Below are 12,580 nucleotides of genomic sequence, written 5' to 3'. Positions count from 1 at the left end.
ATCTTGGTTTTTGGACGTCGCCATCTTGGTTTTTGGACTTCGCCATCTTGGTTTTTGGCCATCGCCCTCAGTCACCATCTCGGTTTTTGGCCCCAAATTGGTTCTGTAGACTCATGACGTGACAGAGACCGTCTGTTTATTCACAGAAAACAAGATTAAGAGATTTCAAACACGTACTATAAGCAAAATCTGCTGGTCTCAGTTATTTTGGATTTCACAAGAATAATCTTTGCAGAGATATATTGTCATTAGACTGCCAAACTCCATAAATCATAAAGGGTAAAGCCAGCCGCAATGTTCCTGCTGACAATTAAGATATTACTACTTTATCTCCTCAATGAGGACAGTTAGGCAGCAATAAAGATAAGATGTTTCAGTCACTCTGAAGCACACAAAAATACCCGTCTGTCTGTTGTTTTTCTGTTGTAAAAAGTGTTTTTCTATATGCACTAAAATATGTTCGTCAGCTGCAGCGTGTGTGTGTGTGCGAGCTGCATTCTCACACACACACACACACACACACACCCTCAGGTGTGTTAATGCAGAACAGGGACATGTGAACAGGTGGTTGTCCTCTTATAAAAAGGGACAGGAAAGGAACGGTCACTCCCAACGTCGACACACTGTCAATCAGTAGAGAAGAGCGAGGAGGCTTCACTCTCACTGCACACCGTTTGGATTTTAGTGAAACAGCAGTTAAAGTGCAACTGCAGCTGTTTCCGTTCAGGACCACTTTGGGTTTTAAGAAGGTCTGGATCTGGTCTCACAGACGTGGACATGGAGGAGAGGAAGTGCTCGGACGGGGAGTATTTAGTGAAGAGGAGAGTTCTGGATGAGTTACGTCTGGATGAAGTGGCACAAAAAGGGACGTGGTCCACTAAACCAACCGTGGGGGAACGAATGAAAGAGTCCCTGAGGTAAAGACGGGACGACGGGGGGTAAACAACAACTCAATCAAAAACGTGTGTGTGGCTTTACTGCTGACTCAAACATCCTAGTTTTATTTTTGAGGGATTTATGATATCACTTTGTATCAATCAATAAATCACAAAATACTGTCAACAGTCATAAAAAAATCTATTTCCTCCATGTTTTTATTAATAAATGTATAAATGAGTGTGTGAGTGATGTGTGAACTAACCCCTCTGAGTGAACCTAACGTTTGGTGTGTGTAAGAGCTGCTGAAGATTTATCATCAGAGTCTGAGAACAAACTCATTGAGAGAAAACGTCCTTTAAAGAGACGTTTAGTTCATTACAGACATTTAGAGACTCTACAGGTGAAGAGTTAACACATGAACTCATAGATATCACCATGAAGCTTCACCACTTCATCACTCACACTAAGAGGAGGAGTTACTGTGTTACATGTTTTCTGAAATGTTATGTTTAAATATGTAAATGAGGCATTATGTAATGGTAACTTTTGGTGAATTTAGAAGAAATCTACAAAAAAGTAAAATAAACACCTGAATGTGTGTTTTGGATGTTTTCTTTCCACTAGTCAAACAACAAAGCTCAGGACAAGCTGATAAAACCTGTAGCAGGTGTTGCAGTTCACAAGTCTCATTTCATCATATTATAAATCTGTTATCATAACCGTTCCTTTTTCTTTTTGTCTAAACTTAAAGAATAATATGTTTTCTAGGAATTAACACTCTTCAGCAAACATATTTAAAATATAATCATGATATTTTCTTCACCTTGCTCGTGCACACTTACCCCCCCGGTGGAGAAACTGAAAAGGGACATTGTGTAATCAGTAGTATGAACGTTGTGTGCTCTGTACTAACATTCTGGGATGTCTGCTGCAGGTGTTCGGTGCCCAGACTGAAGCAGGCAGCGCTGAGCTGGATCCCCGTTCTCGGCTGGCTGCCTCGCTACTCCTTCAGGGACAACGCCATCGGAGACCTGGTCTCTGGCTGCAGCGTGGGCATCATGCATCTGCCTCAGGGTTCGTATGAACGTATGAATGTGTGCAGTGGGTTCATCACTTCAGCCACATCACACCTCCCAAACTTTAAAAGGAATAGTTCAACGTCATGGGAATTGTCCTTAGTACAAGATTTCAAGGTTAGCTTAGCTTAGCACAAAGACTGTAAACTAGCATGGCTTTGTCCAAATGTAACAAAATCCACCTACCAGCACCTCTAAAGCTCATTAATTAACATGTTATATCTAGTTATTATTAACATGTAACTACTATTAGTTTGACGCGTAGGGCTTTGAAGCCCTTCTCCACAACACCATCCTGTCAGATCAGCAGGCTAACATTCGGTTGGCTGGCTGCTAAAGTTAGCTAACGTTGACTCGCAAAGTCTTCGGATCCGGGTCTGTCCACGGTGGACCGGTCTCTGCTGGAGGACCTGAGTCTGTCCACGGTGGACCGGTCTCTGCTGGAGGATCTGGGTCTGTCCACGGTGGACCGGTCTCTGCTGGAGGATCTGGGTCTGTCCACGGTGGACCGGTCTCTGCTGGAGGATCTGGGTCTGTCCACGGTGGACCGGTCTCTGCTGGAGGATCTGGGTCTGTCCACGGTGGACCGGTCTCTGCTGGAGGATCTGGGTCTGTCCACGGTGGACCGGTCTCTGCTGGAGGATCTGGGTCTGTCCACGGTGGACCGGTCTCTGCTGGAGGATCCGGGTCTGTCCATGGTGGACCGGTCTCTGCTGGAGTCTGAGCAGAAGGAGGTTCTGGTGAACCTGCATGAGTTCATCTGGTTTCACCAGAATCCGACCCGGTGGCTCCGATGACGAGCAGAATAACTACCGAACTTATCAAAGCTTCTATCATTTAAGACCTATGACGTGGTTGATGACGCCCGAAGTCCTGAATACAAATTCACCCTTTTGTGAATCAATTGCTGCAAACATGGACATGAGGAGAAAAACTTTCAAAATAAAACAAGAAACCACCATAAAACTCAAGATCAGGACAAACCAACTGAGCCGACTCAGAGGACGGTCCAAAAATGGTTTTACCTTCTGTTTGTGTCAAAATAATCGTTGATACAGGCTGGTTCAATATGATCACCTGCTTTTCGAGGACTGTGTGATGAAGCTCAGGAGGATGAGGCTAAAGCGGGTCGTCCTGTAACCACAAGGCCGGCGGTTCGATCCCAGGTCCCTCCCGTCTGCATGTCAAAGTGTCCAAGAGCAAGTTGCATGCTGGGCGGTTTGAATGCACGAGTCAAATTTGTTTTCAAAAAGGTGACATTAACTCAATAATAGGGATTTATTTGCTCCATTGCTCTCAAGCAGGAAAGAGTATTCTCCAAAATGTCTTTAATTGAAAGCAGCTCAAATCTGAATTAGTTTGGGACTTTGTTTCTTCTCTCCACCAGGCATGGCCTACGCCCTCCTGGCTTCCTTACGCCCGGTGTACGGACTTTACACCTCTTTGTACCCGGTGCTGGTCTACTTCATCTTCGGTACTTCCAGACACATCTCCATAGGTGAGACGAGAAAGTGTGTGTGAGAGTGGCAGCGATTAAACACGAGTAAAATCTCGTAAAATTATATGACGATTTGTCATTTATTTTTTGTCATTTTTATTTTAACAGGTAACTTTGTGATATTCAGGAGATTAGATAGAAAATAAACGGTCTGTTGATATATGGTGAAAACAAAAGTTACGAACTTGGTGTCTCATGAAGAATAACTACAGTGCAGAACTTCGTGTTAAGTATTATATAAAGAATAGATGTGCACAGTTACGTTAGCATCAGTCCAGAGACCGGTAGGTTGAATTCAGAGGACAGACTGACATAAGGGATGTAAAGTTTAGTAAAAAATTACTTCTATTCCGTAAAGGAACCCTTTTTGTCGCAGGTTTTATGTTCCTGAGAGAGAAGGCAGAACATTTTGTACTTTAATGAAACGTAATGAAGCGCGTCCACTGCAGATGTATTTTTGTCGTCGTATGAACCCATGACGGTTGAGCACGTTATGTGCATGACACGAAAATAAAGATATCAGTCCATCAAAGTAAACCTGCTGATGTGTGTGTTCAGGTACGTTTGCTGTGATCAGCATCATGGTTGGGAGTGTGACGGAGAGGCTGGCTCCAGACAGTAGCTTCATTGTGAACGGCACTAACGAGACGGGAAGCGTTGACCTCGACGCACGGGATGAATCCAGAGTTCAGATCGCGTGCTCCCTCACGGTGCTGGCGGGAATCTTTCAGGTGTGTTTGTTTTCTATTTGAAACCAAATTTTAACAAGTAACATGTCTCTACTTTTGATGACTCCCTCTCGCTCTCTCTTTCCGTTCTTAGATCCTGTTGGGTGTGGTGAGGTTCGGTTTCGTGGTCACTTACCTCTCTGAGCCGCTGGTTCGAGGCTACACCACGGGATCGGCGTGTCACGTGTGCGTGTCTCAGCTCAAGTACCTGTTCGGAGTCACGCCGGCTCGCTTCACCGGTCCTCTCTCCCTTATTTATGTGAGTATATGTCACAATGCACATACTGACGAGAGGTTGAACAATGTAATTGCAATTGCTGGATATCAACCAGTACAGCGCAGTCGCTATTCAAAACAAAATGTGTAGAATTCAAATGTCAAGAACTAAATACACATATATATTGGTTTTCAGCTGGGAAAAAAGGTGGTTTGAGGGTTTAGTTACTCTTTAAACTTGTTCTTGCTTCATTGCCTCTCCTCCACTCGTCTCCTCACAGACTCTGGTGGATCTTTGCCGGCTGCTGCCGCAGACTAAAGTGCCGGAGCTGGTGGTCAGCCTGGTTGCCCTGTCTGTTCTCATTGTGGTCAAAGAAGTCAACGCCTGCTACAGACAGAAGCTGCCTCTCCCCATCCCCATCGAGATCGTAGTGGTGAGTCCTCCACGAGTCCAGCATCTCGACCACAGTGATCAGCTTTTACAGCCAAAAACAGGGCTCTGCATGTGTTGAAAGTAATGACTCACCACACCTCCTTCAATAGATCATAGCAGCAACAGTCATCACCCACTTCGGCAGACTAACGAGTAAATACAACATTGATGTAGTTGGAGAGATTCCCAGTGGGTGAGTTAATCTTCTACAGTGTGTGTGTGTGTGATTCTTTCGTGGTTGTTGAGTTATGTGGAGCAGTTGACAAAGAAACACAGTCTGCAAAGAGTCACAGTGTGCGTTTGTGTGAGTGAGTTTCTGAAACGCTTCTGTTTCTATAAAAGTTCAAAAGTTCATCAGTGAACAGAGTTTCCCCTAAAGGCATAAAAAGAGAAGATACAATAACAGATTATTGTAATGTGCTGTATCCTATGAAGACGCTACTCTGAGCTTTTCTTGTGTTCGCCAACAGCCTTTTTTGGTAAAATGTTTAAAGGAGCAGTGTGTAGGATTTAGTGGCCTCTAGTGGTGAGGTTGCAAATTGCAACCAACTGAACACCCTTCGCTCACTACAGAGGACTACGGTGGCCTTCAGGTACCGTCAAAAAACGTGAAATACTCTCTAGAGCCAGTGTTTGGTTTGTCCGTTCTAGGCTGCTGTAGAAACATGGAGGTGTAGCAACCTGGCGGACTCCGCCTTCCGCTCCCGTATGTAGATATAAACGGCTCATTCTGACAATGAGTGATGTCATGATGACTACGTCCATGGTAGGAACAGACAAAGGCAGATGACCTCTATCATTTTTTCCCCTCCTCATTCAAAAGCAGAGAAACAGCAAGAGCTCAATGTCTGCATTGAATCCATTTTTTCCCCGTTAATTCTCCGTTTCCCGTTAAAGACTTTAACATTCTCCGTCTTAATGCCGTGAGCTGTTTGTGGAGCTGCCTGTGATGGTGATAAAAGTGATTAAAAACCCCGACTTGTTCCTCTTTTCCCCTCCGGCTTCAGGCTCAAAGCCCCTCGAGCTCCGGACACCACGCTGTTCTCGGAGGTGATCGGCGATGCTTTTGCCATCGCCATAGTGGGCTACGCCATCAACATCTCTCTGGGCAAAACATTCGCCCTCAAACACGGCTACAAGGTGGACAGCAACCAGGTGAGGAACACACACACACACACACACACATTCTGGTACTCACAAGCAGTTGAGAGAGTTTTAGTTGGCGTCGCTGTTCCTGTCTGACTCACTGCTAACAGGGAAGAGTCAGATTCAGATCGTCCTGGATCAAGTTCGGTCCATGGATGCCAAAAACAGTTTGGCTTTCGAGAACACAATTCAGACCAGAACGCTCCCGATACCACAATATTGTCCCGCAGCCTCCAGATTCTACATGTGAACGTCAAATCTATTTATATAGATTCAACCCGTAACATGTTTGTGCAATTTAGAGAAAGCGTGTTTCTCCTGTTTCTTGATAGATGGGGGCGATTTCTGACATTTGATTGCCTAAACCTGTTCAGGAGCTGGCCATAGATAATTATGCGAGTCCATCTCTAAACAGTTGAATGTCTCACAGTGAACACCGTCATGTGACTCCACACTACAGTCAGACAAATTCATGACGTTCCAGTTAATACACACAAGAGGAAGAACCTTTAACAAGCTGTGCCTTCGCCACAAATCTGCACATGTAGACATGCCGAGCGCCCACAATCCAGGACCACCCCCCCAAAAAACTGTGATTGGGGTTGCACTGAACCACATCAAACCCTTCAGGTTCCTCAATGAAACCCGGAGAATATTAAAGGGTTCTTGTTAGCACCCTGAGGCCCCATTGTGCTTCAAGCTCGGTGAGCTGTCGTAAAGGAACGACGTGGTTTAACTTCAGGTCTGTTTGAATGATCTTTGCTGGTTGTTGTTGTTGTCGCAGTGAATCCATCAGTTATGTTAAGACCTCATCGGTTCCTAAACACTCAGCTTTACACGTCCACGCAGAAATAAAGGAACCAGACTCATTAATAAAAGAGGGTTCTCGATGGAACCATTACACCAATGAAGGGTTCTCTGCAGAACCTCACATTAGGGATAAGATATTAACGTTACTACTCCACTGGTCGTTTTAGTCGTTCCCCTCAGTGAGTCTGTGACTGAAGTAGGTTTAGTTTATACACTCAGACTGAAACGTTGCGTCCGTGTTGCCGTTTCAGGAGCTGGTCGCTTTGGGTCTCAGTAACACCATCGGCGGCTTCTTTCAGTGTTACTCCGTGACGTCCTCTTTGTCTCGCAGCCTCGTCCAGGAGAGCACAGGAGGCAAGACGCAGGTAAACACACACACACACACACACACACATGGACACAACATGATTACATTTGAGTCTCATGTTCAGCTTGAGGCCCATTTATTGTTCGTTTCAGGTTGCGGGGGTGATTTCGTCCATCATCGTGCTCGTCACGGTTTTGAAAATAGGTTCTCTCTTTTCAGATCTCCCCAAGGTAACGCTCTCCCTCCAGTAATGATCTCTCTCTGCGGAACATTTTTAATAACCGATAATGGCTGTGTGTGTCGATGCTAAAACGTCTGTGTGTTTGTGTTCCTCAGGCTGTCTTATCCACAATAGTGTTTGTGAATTTGAAAGGAATGTTCAAGCAGTTCACGGACGTGCCTCTGCTGTGGAAGACCAACAAGGTTGATCTGGTACGACCGCATCCTCCGATTATTATAACCATATCATTTAGCATGTCAGAAAATGGTTTAGCATGTCCGAATCAAGGTAATCTAATAATGAAACAAATGAGGAAGTGCCTACAACTGCAGTTCCTCAAACGGCCACTTGAGGCTTCAAAAGCAAGTGAATTCCCATAGACCTCGATGTTAAAATGACCAACTTTACAGCAGAAATGAACATGTTTACATCCTGGTACCAAAAAGAAGATCAGTATGTGGTTTGTAACGCAGTGATTGTGTGAACCCACTGACCCTCAGTGTTCCTGCTGCCCTCTATAGATGGTGTGGCTCGTCACCTTCAGCAGCACCATCCTGCTCAACCTGGACCTCGGTCTGGCCGTCTCCATCGGCTTCTCCATGCTCACCGTCATCTTCAGGACGCAACTGTAACTACACACCACTAGTTACTAATCATTGATGGAAACACAGGAGCTGCAATAATAATAATAATAATAATAATAATATGATTGTAAAACTTTTCAGCCCACGCTACTCTATCTTGGGCCACGTTTCAGGCACTGACCTGTATTTGGACACGAAAACCTACAAGGAGGTAAGAGTCACATTCACAGAGTTAAAGGCTCAGTTCTCCCAAATTTATATATTTTCTCACGTATCTCTTGTGGGATTCAGCCTCATAGTGTCACTAGCCGAATGGAAACGTCAACAAATTTGATAAAACTTCCTCAATTGCTTGCTTGAAGTGTTTTTTTGCCGTTGTAAAAAAGAAAAGTAGTTAAGCAGGATGATAAATGAAAATTTGAATAAAGAAATATCCAAAACAAAACTTACTTAGCAGCGGAGTCCAAAAATGAGTAACTGAAAATCCAACAGGCAAAACATCATGAAACAGAACCAGGTAATCGGACATGTGCACATGTTAAAGGAACATAGCAGACGAAGCAACAACCAGCAGACAAAAGACGGGACTGTAAAAACACAATAAACTATCAGACAACAAGACACAGGTGTGCAGACAGGAGGGAGGGCTGACAGCTGATTGGTGGAAGAAACACAAGAGAACAGACTAACGCAACACAGGTGATCACAGAAAAAGGAGGGAAAACCACAAGGACAGGAAGTCACACTACCACCGGAGGCAGGGAATTTCAAAATAAAACAGGAAATAAACAAAATCAAAGTTTTTCTTAGTTCTTAGTTTACCTCATTCATACTGTTTGCCACATTCTGTCACAAATGCAGATTAGGGTTCAGGAAAGAGGCAAAAAAGTAAATTTAACAAACAGAATGCTGAATCATGGGGAACAGGAGCGAGGCGAGTAAACAGGTTACAACTGACTGAGACTAAATAACTAATTAACTAATATTGCTGTTGGACTTTAGTTTCAATTTAGTAGTTTGTGTCATTTTCTCCTTGTACTTTGTTTTGATAAGTTATCTATAAATAATAAAATGACTTTGGTTTATGACCAAATACCTGCAAGACTAATGATACTGATATAACCTTAGATATACTTTATTTAGTGCTAATTAGCAAATGTTAGAAAGCATGCTAAGCTAAGATGCTGCACGGTAAACATCGCACTTGCTTATCTGCATGTTGGCATGTTAGCATAGCATTAGGCTCACACTTCCTGTAGATGTCTAAATTAAAGTCTGTGTTAAACACAAGCTGAATAGATTTTAACGTTTAGTTCTCTGATGTAAAACATGTCAGTAAAAAAAAGGTTTTTTCTGCAGTAATCCCAAATCTAATGGAAGAATCTCATTGGCTGTTTTTGTAGGGGACTATTGGGGCTAACTTCCTGTTTGAACTACGAAAATCCATAATTCCTGCAGCTCTTTATGCTGCAAGCTGCACAAAACAAAACAAACTTCCATTCACATGCATTGTACTGTGGTTTGCAACACAAATCTCAGAGTCAGACATCTTAAAGATGAGGCAAACTAAACATATCTGCATTATTATACAGACAGCTGTGGGTGAATGAGAAACTCTTGCATGAACCGAGCCTGCACAAGAACACTCTGTGGATAGATTTCAGTCCAACTTTCACTCATTAAGTGGAATAAAACAATACCTGTGGGAGGTGCAAAGTGCGAATGAGGGCAGAACAGGGTGTGAGTCTCTGATCTCCTCGTGATGATGTGTCCCCGCAGGCTAAAGAGATTCCAGGAATTAAAATCTTCCGTTCATCCGCGACCATCTACTACACTAATGCTGAGATGTACTTGGAGGCCCTGCAGGAGAAGGTGTGTTTGATTACAAGATAAGTAATCCCCTGTCCTCTCTCTCTCTCTCTCTCTCTCTCTCTCTCTCTCTCTCTCTCTCTCTCTCTCTCTCTCTCTCTCTCTGTCTCTCTCTTTCTCTCTAATGTGATGATTTTTTTTTGTTTCAGAGTGGAATTGAAATCGGGAAGCTGCTGACGGCAAAGAAGAAACAAGACGCGAAGCTGAAGCGCCAACAAAAGAAGGAGAAATCTAAAAACAAGGCAAAGAAACAAGTATGTCGTCACATTTTCATATTATATAGGTGGAGGCTTCAAATAGGCCCAGTTGGCTTTTTGCCTCCTCCTGCTCTCTGGTGTCTGTGTTTGTTTTTATTTTATTGTTTAAATTGTGCAAAAATAAATGAACTAAACTAAACTATGACATCTCAAGAAAGCTCACGTTACGCACATGATGCAGAGTAAAGCAGAGAGCCAACTGTCAACGATGACCGAGAGGAAAGTCTCCGTCGGACAGAAGGGGGACGTTGACGTCTCAAGCCGGACGGAAACCTCCGCGAACGAGCTCGGCAAAGGTCGAGAAAACTGGGCCTACCAGCACGACGCGGCCGCCTCGGACTCGGATTCGGACGCGGGTTGCCACGTGGACGAGAGCGTCGCCCCGGCATCGCCCCGAGCGGCGTCGGCCACGCACAGCGTCGTCCTGGACGTCTCCACCACCAGCTTCGTGGACACGGTCGCCGTGAAGACCTTGAAAAATGTACGTGTGTCTTTTATTATATTTCAACCGTCAGATGTTTGCGTGAGTAAATGCAAGCAGACATAAAGTGGTATCTGTGCTTTTTTGTTTTTAACAGATATTCAGGGACTTTGGAGAGATTGATTTGGACGTCTATCTAGCGGGATGCCAAGGTGAGCGGCAACACCAGGCCAAAAAAAACATCAAGGTCTCCGTCTCAGCGGCGCCTCGTTGTTCCCGCGTGCAAAATATTTACTCAAATGAAGATTTCTTCTGTTTCTTAAACATCTACAAAAAACGAATTGGTCGTCTTTGTAACAGTCACGTCTGAGACGCCCGCTGGCGTCGGCCTTCTTGCACCTTTAGTCCAGACTGAAATATCTCAACGACTATTTAATCGATCTCACAGTCTACCAGACGGATGTTCTCCTGAGGTTCCTCTTGTAGTTTTTGGGTTCTTCAGGATTAATGTTTTAAACTTCGATGATCCCTTAACTTTTCCATATAGCGCCACCAAACTGTAATTTACTTTAAATGCTCTTCATACCATCGCTACATACTGTATATATATATATGTGTGTGTGTGTATCTTTCTACAGCGTGTGTGGTGGAGCAGCTGGAGAAGGCCGGTTTCTTCTCGGAGTCGCTCCCAAAGAGCCGGCTGTTTGTCAGCGTCCACGACGCCGTGCTGCACATCCTCGCCGCGCCGAGGCGGACCGACTTCGTTCTGGTGAGTTCGTCCCGCTTGAATGTGAATCACCTCACTGATGTTTCCTAAGATGTTTCCTTCCCCTTCAGCCCTGAATCCTCCTCCTCCTCATCTCTCTCTCCAGGATATGACCTGCAGTACTCAGATGTAACCAGCAAGGGTCAGACTGTTCCACATCTTCCTCCTCCATCCTCCTCCTCCTCCTCCTCTGAGGCTGCTGCATTGCTCACTACCGGTCGTCATTGTCTCCTCCCCTCCTCCCCCCTCCTCCCCCGTCCTCCCCTCCTCCTCCCTTTTTCAGTTGGTGAGAGAATGCACCACCTTGACATGGCGGGCCCAGTTGCCGTGGAAATGCAGGGAAATGTTGCTGTGGCAACGGGCTTTTTTTTTATGATATCGCCCTAATGAGTTACGTCACTGCAGCTCTGTGGTGTGTGTGTGTGTGTGTGTGTGTGGGAGAATGTAACACCGGACTAATGGCGGTCTGTATGTTTATGCTGAGTGAGTGAAAGGTTGATTTATATTCTCCACACAACAAATGGATGAGATGTAAATACTTGTCATCGCTGTGCCCCCCCCCCCCCCCCCCCCCTCCTCCTCCTCCTCCGAGAGGAATCCTCCATCTTTATAAATCAACACCGATTGGCTCCAGCAGCAGCTGGAGAGCTGCAGATACGGTGTTACGTTTCAAGCGAGCAGCGGCCTCTGAGCGGCCGTGGGAGTATTTATAGTCGGTATTCACACGTCTGATTCCTCTCGCATCTCCAGCTCGCTGCTATTTTAGGGATCCAGTGTTTCCATCCGCCGTCGGAGCTATCAGAGGAACAACGCGCCGTGTTATATTATCTAGAATCTCCCAAAGACGTGTGGTCCCAGACATGAAACCTTCTTTGCTAAACTAAGCATTTCACCATCTTTTCCTAAACCTAATTTAAGTCATTTTATAAAGACTGTCTTCGTGTAACAAGTGGAAATTGTTGCTGTACTTTTGAAGGAAAACTTTTCACAAGACTTCCTCTGAACTTCCTCGTATCAGGACACGTTGACTCGTGGAGTGTTCGTCATGTGACTCTCAGCCGGATGTCTGGACCACAAATAAATGATCAACCTGCACAAAGAACCTTGACACGCGGGTCAGCGATCCTCAAATATTGGCTCCTTGGAAGAACCACTCCAAAGTAAACAGCGTCGAGTGTCGTACGTTACAGAACACACACATCTCCTCGAGGGCTTCCAGCTCCGTGACCTCTCTTTGACTCGCCGACATATTTAACGTGATCCAACTAGAATAGTTTTTGTACATAACTAAAGTATGTTTTTAGTCCGAATGAGACGGTGTAAATAAAGACTCATTCAAACACATGTCATCCATCTTTAACTGGTCATTT

The 12,580-nt window shown here is 44.7% G+C and overlaps 1 protein-coding gene across 1 annotated transcript; it reads left to right on the top strand.

The window, feature by feature from the left end:
- Nucleotides 1-680: 680 nt before the first annotated feature.
- Nucleotides 681-12,545, top strand: LOC306706876 (solute carrier family 26 member 6-like). Its single transcript, XM_079174113.1, has 19 exons — nucleotides 681-917; nucleotides 1,814-1,953; nucleotides 3,343-3,453; nucleotides 4,012-4,184; nucleotides 4,276-4,440; nucleotides 4,679-4,831; nucleotides 4,941-5,023; nucleotides 5,838-5,985; nucleotides 7,038-7,151; nucleotides 7,246-7,323; nucleotides 7,430-7,525; nucleotides 7,835-7,941; nucleotides 8,039-8,108; nucleotides 9,677-9,769; nucleotides 9,916-10,020; nucleotides 10,178-10,504; nucleotides 10,602-10,656; nucleotides 11,083-11,213; nucleotides 11,317-12,545. The coding sequence occupies exons 1-19, from the start codon at nucleotides 778-780 to the stop codon at nucleotides 11,341-11,343; spliced, it is 2,316 nt and encodes a 771-aa protein (XP_079030239.1). The 5' UTR covers nucleotides 681-777; the 3' UTR covers nucleotides 11,344-12,545.
- The last annotated feature ends 35 nt before the right edge of the window (nucleotides 12,546-12,580 follow it).

This window comes from Pholis gunnellus (genome assembly GCF_910591455.1).
Source record: "Pholis gunnellus genome assembly, chromosome: 2".
NCBI lineage: Eukaryota > Metazoa > Chordata > Actinopteri > Perciformes > Pholidae > Pholis > Pholis gunnellus.
The sequence above is the reverse complement of the archived record's forward strand: the minus strand, read 5'-3'. Positions and strand labels throughout refer to the sequence as shown.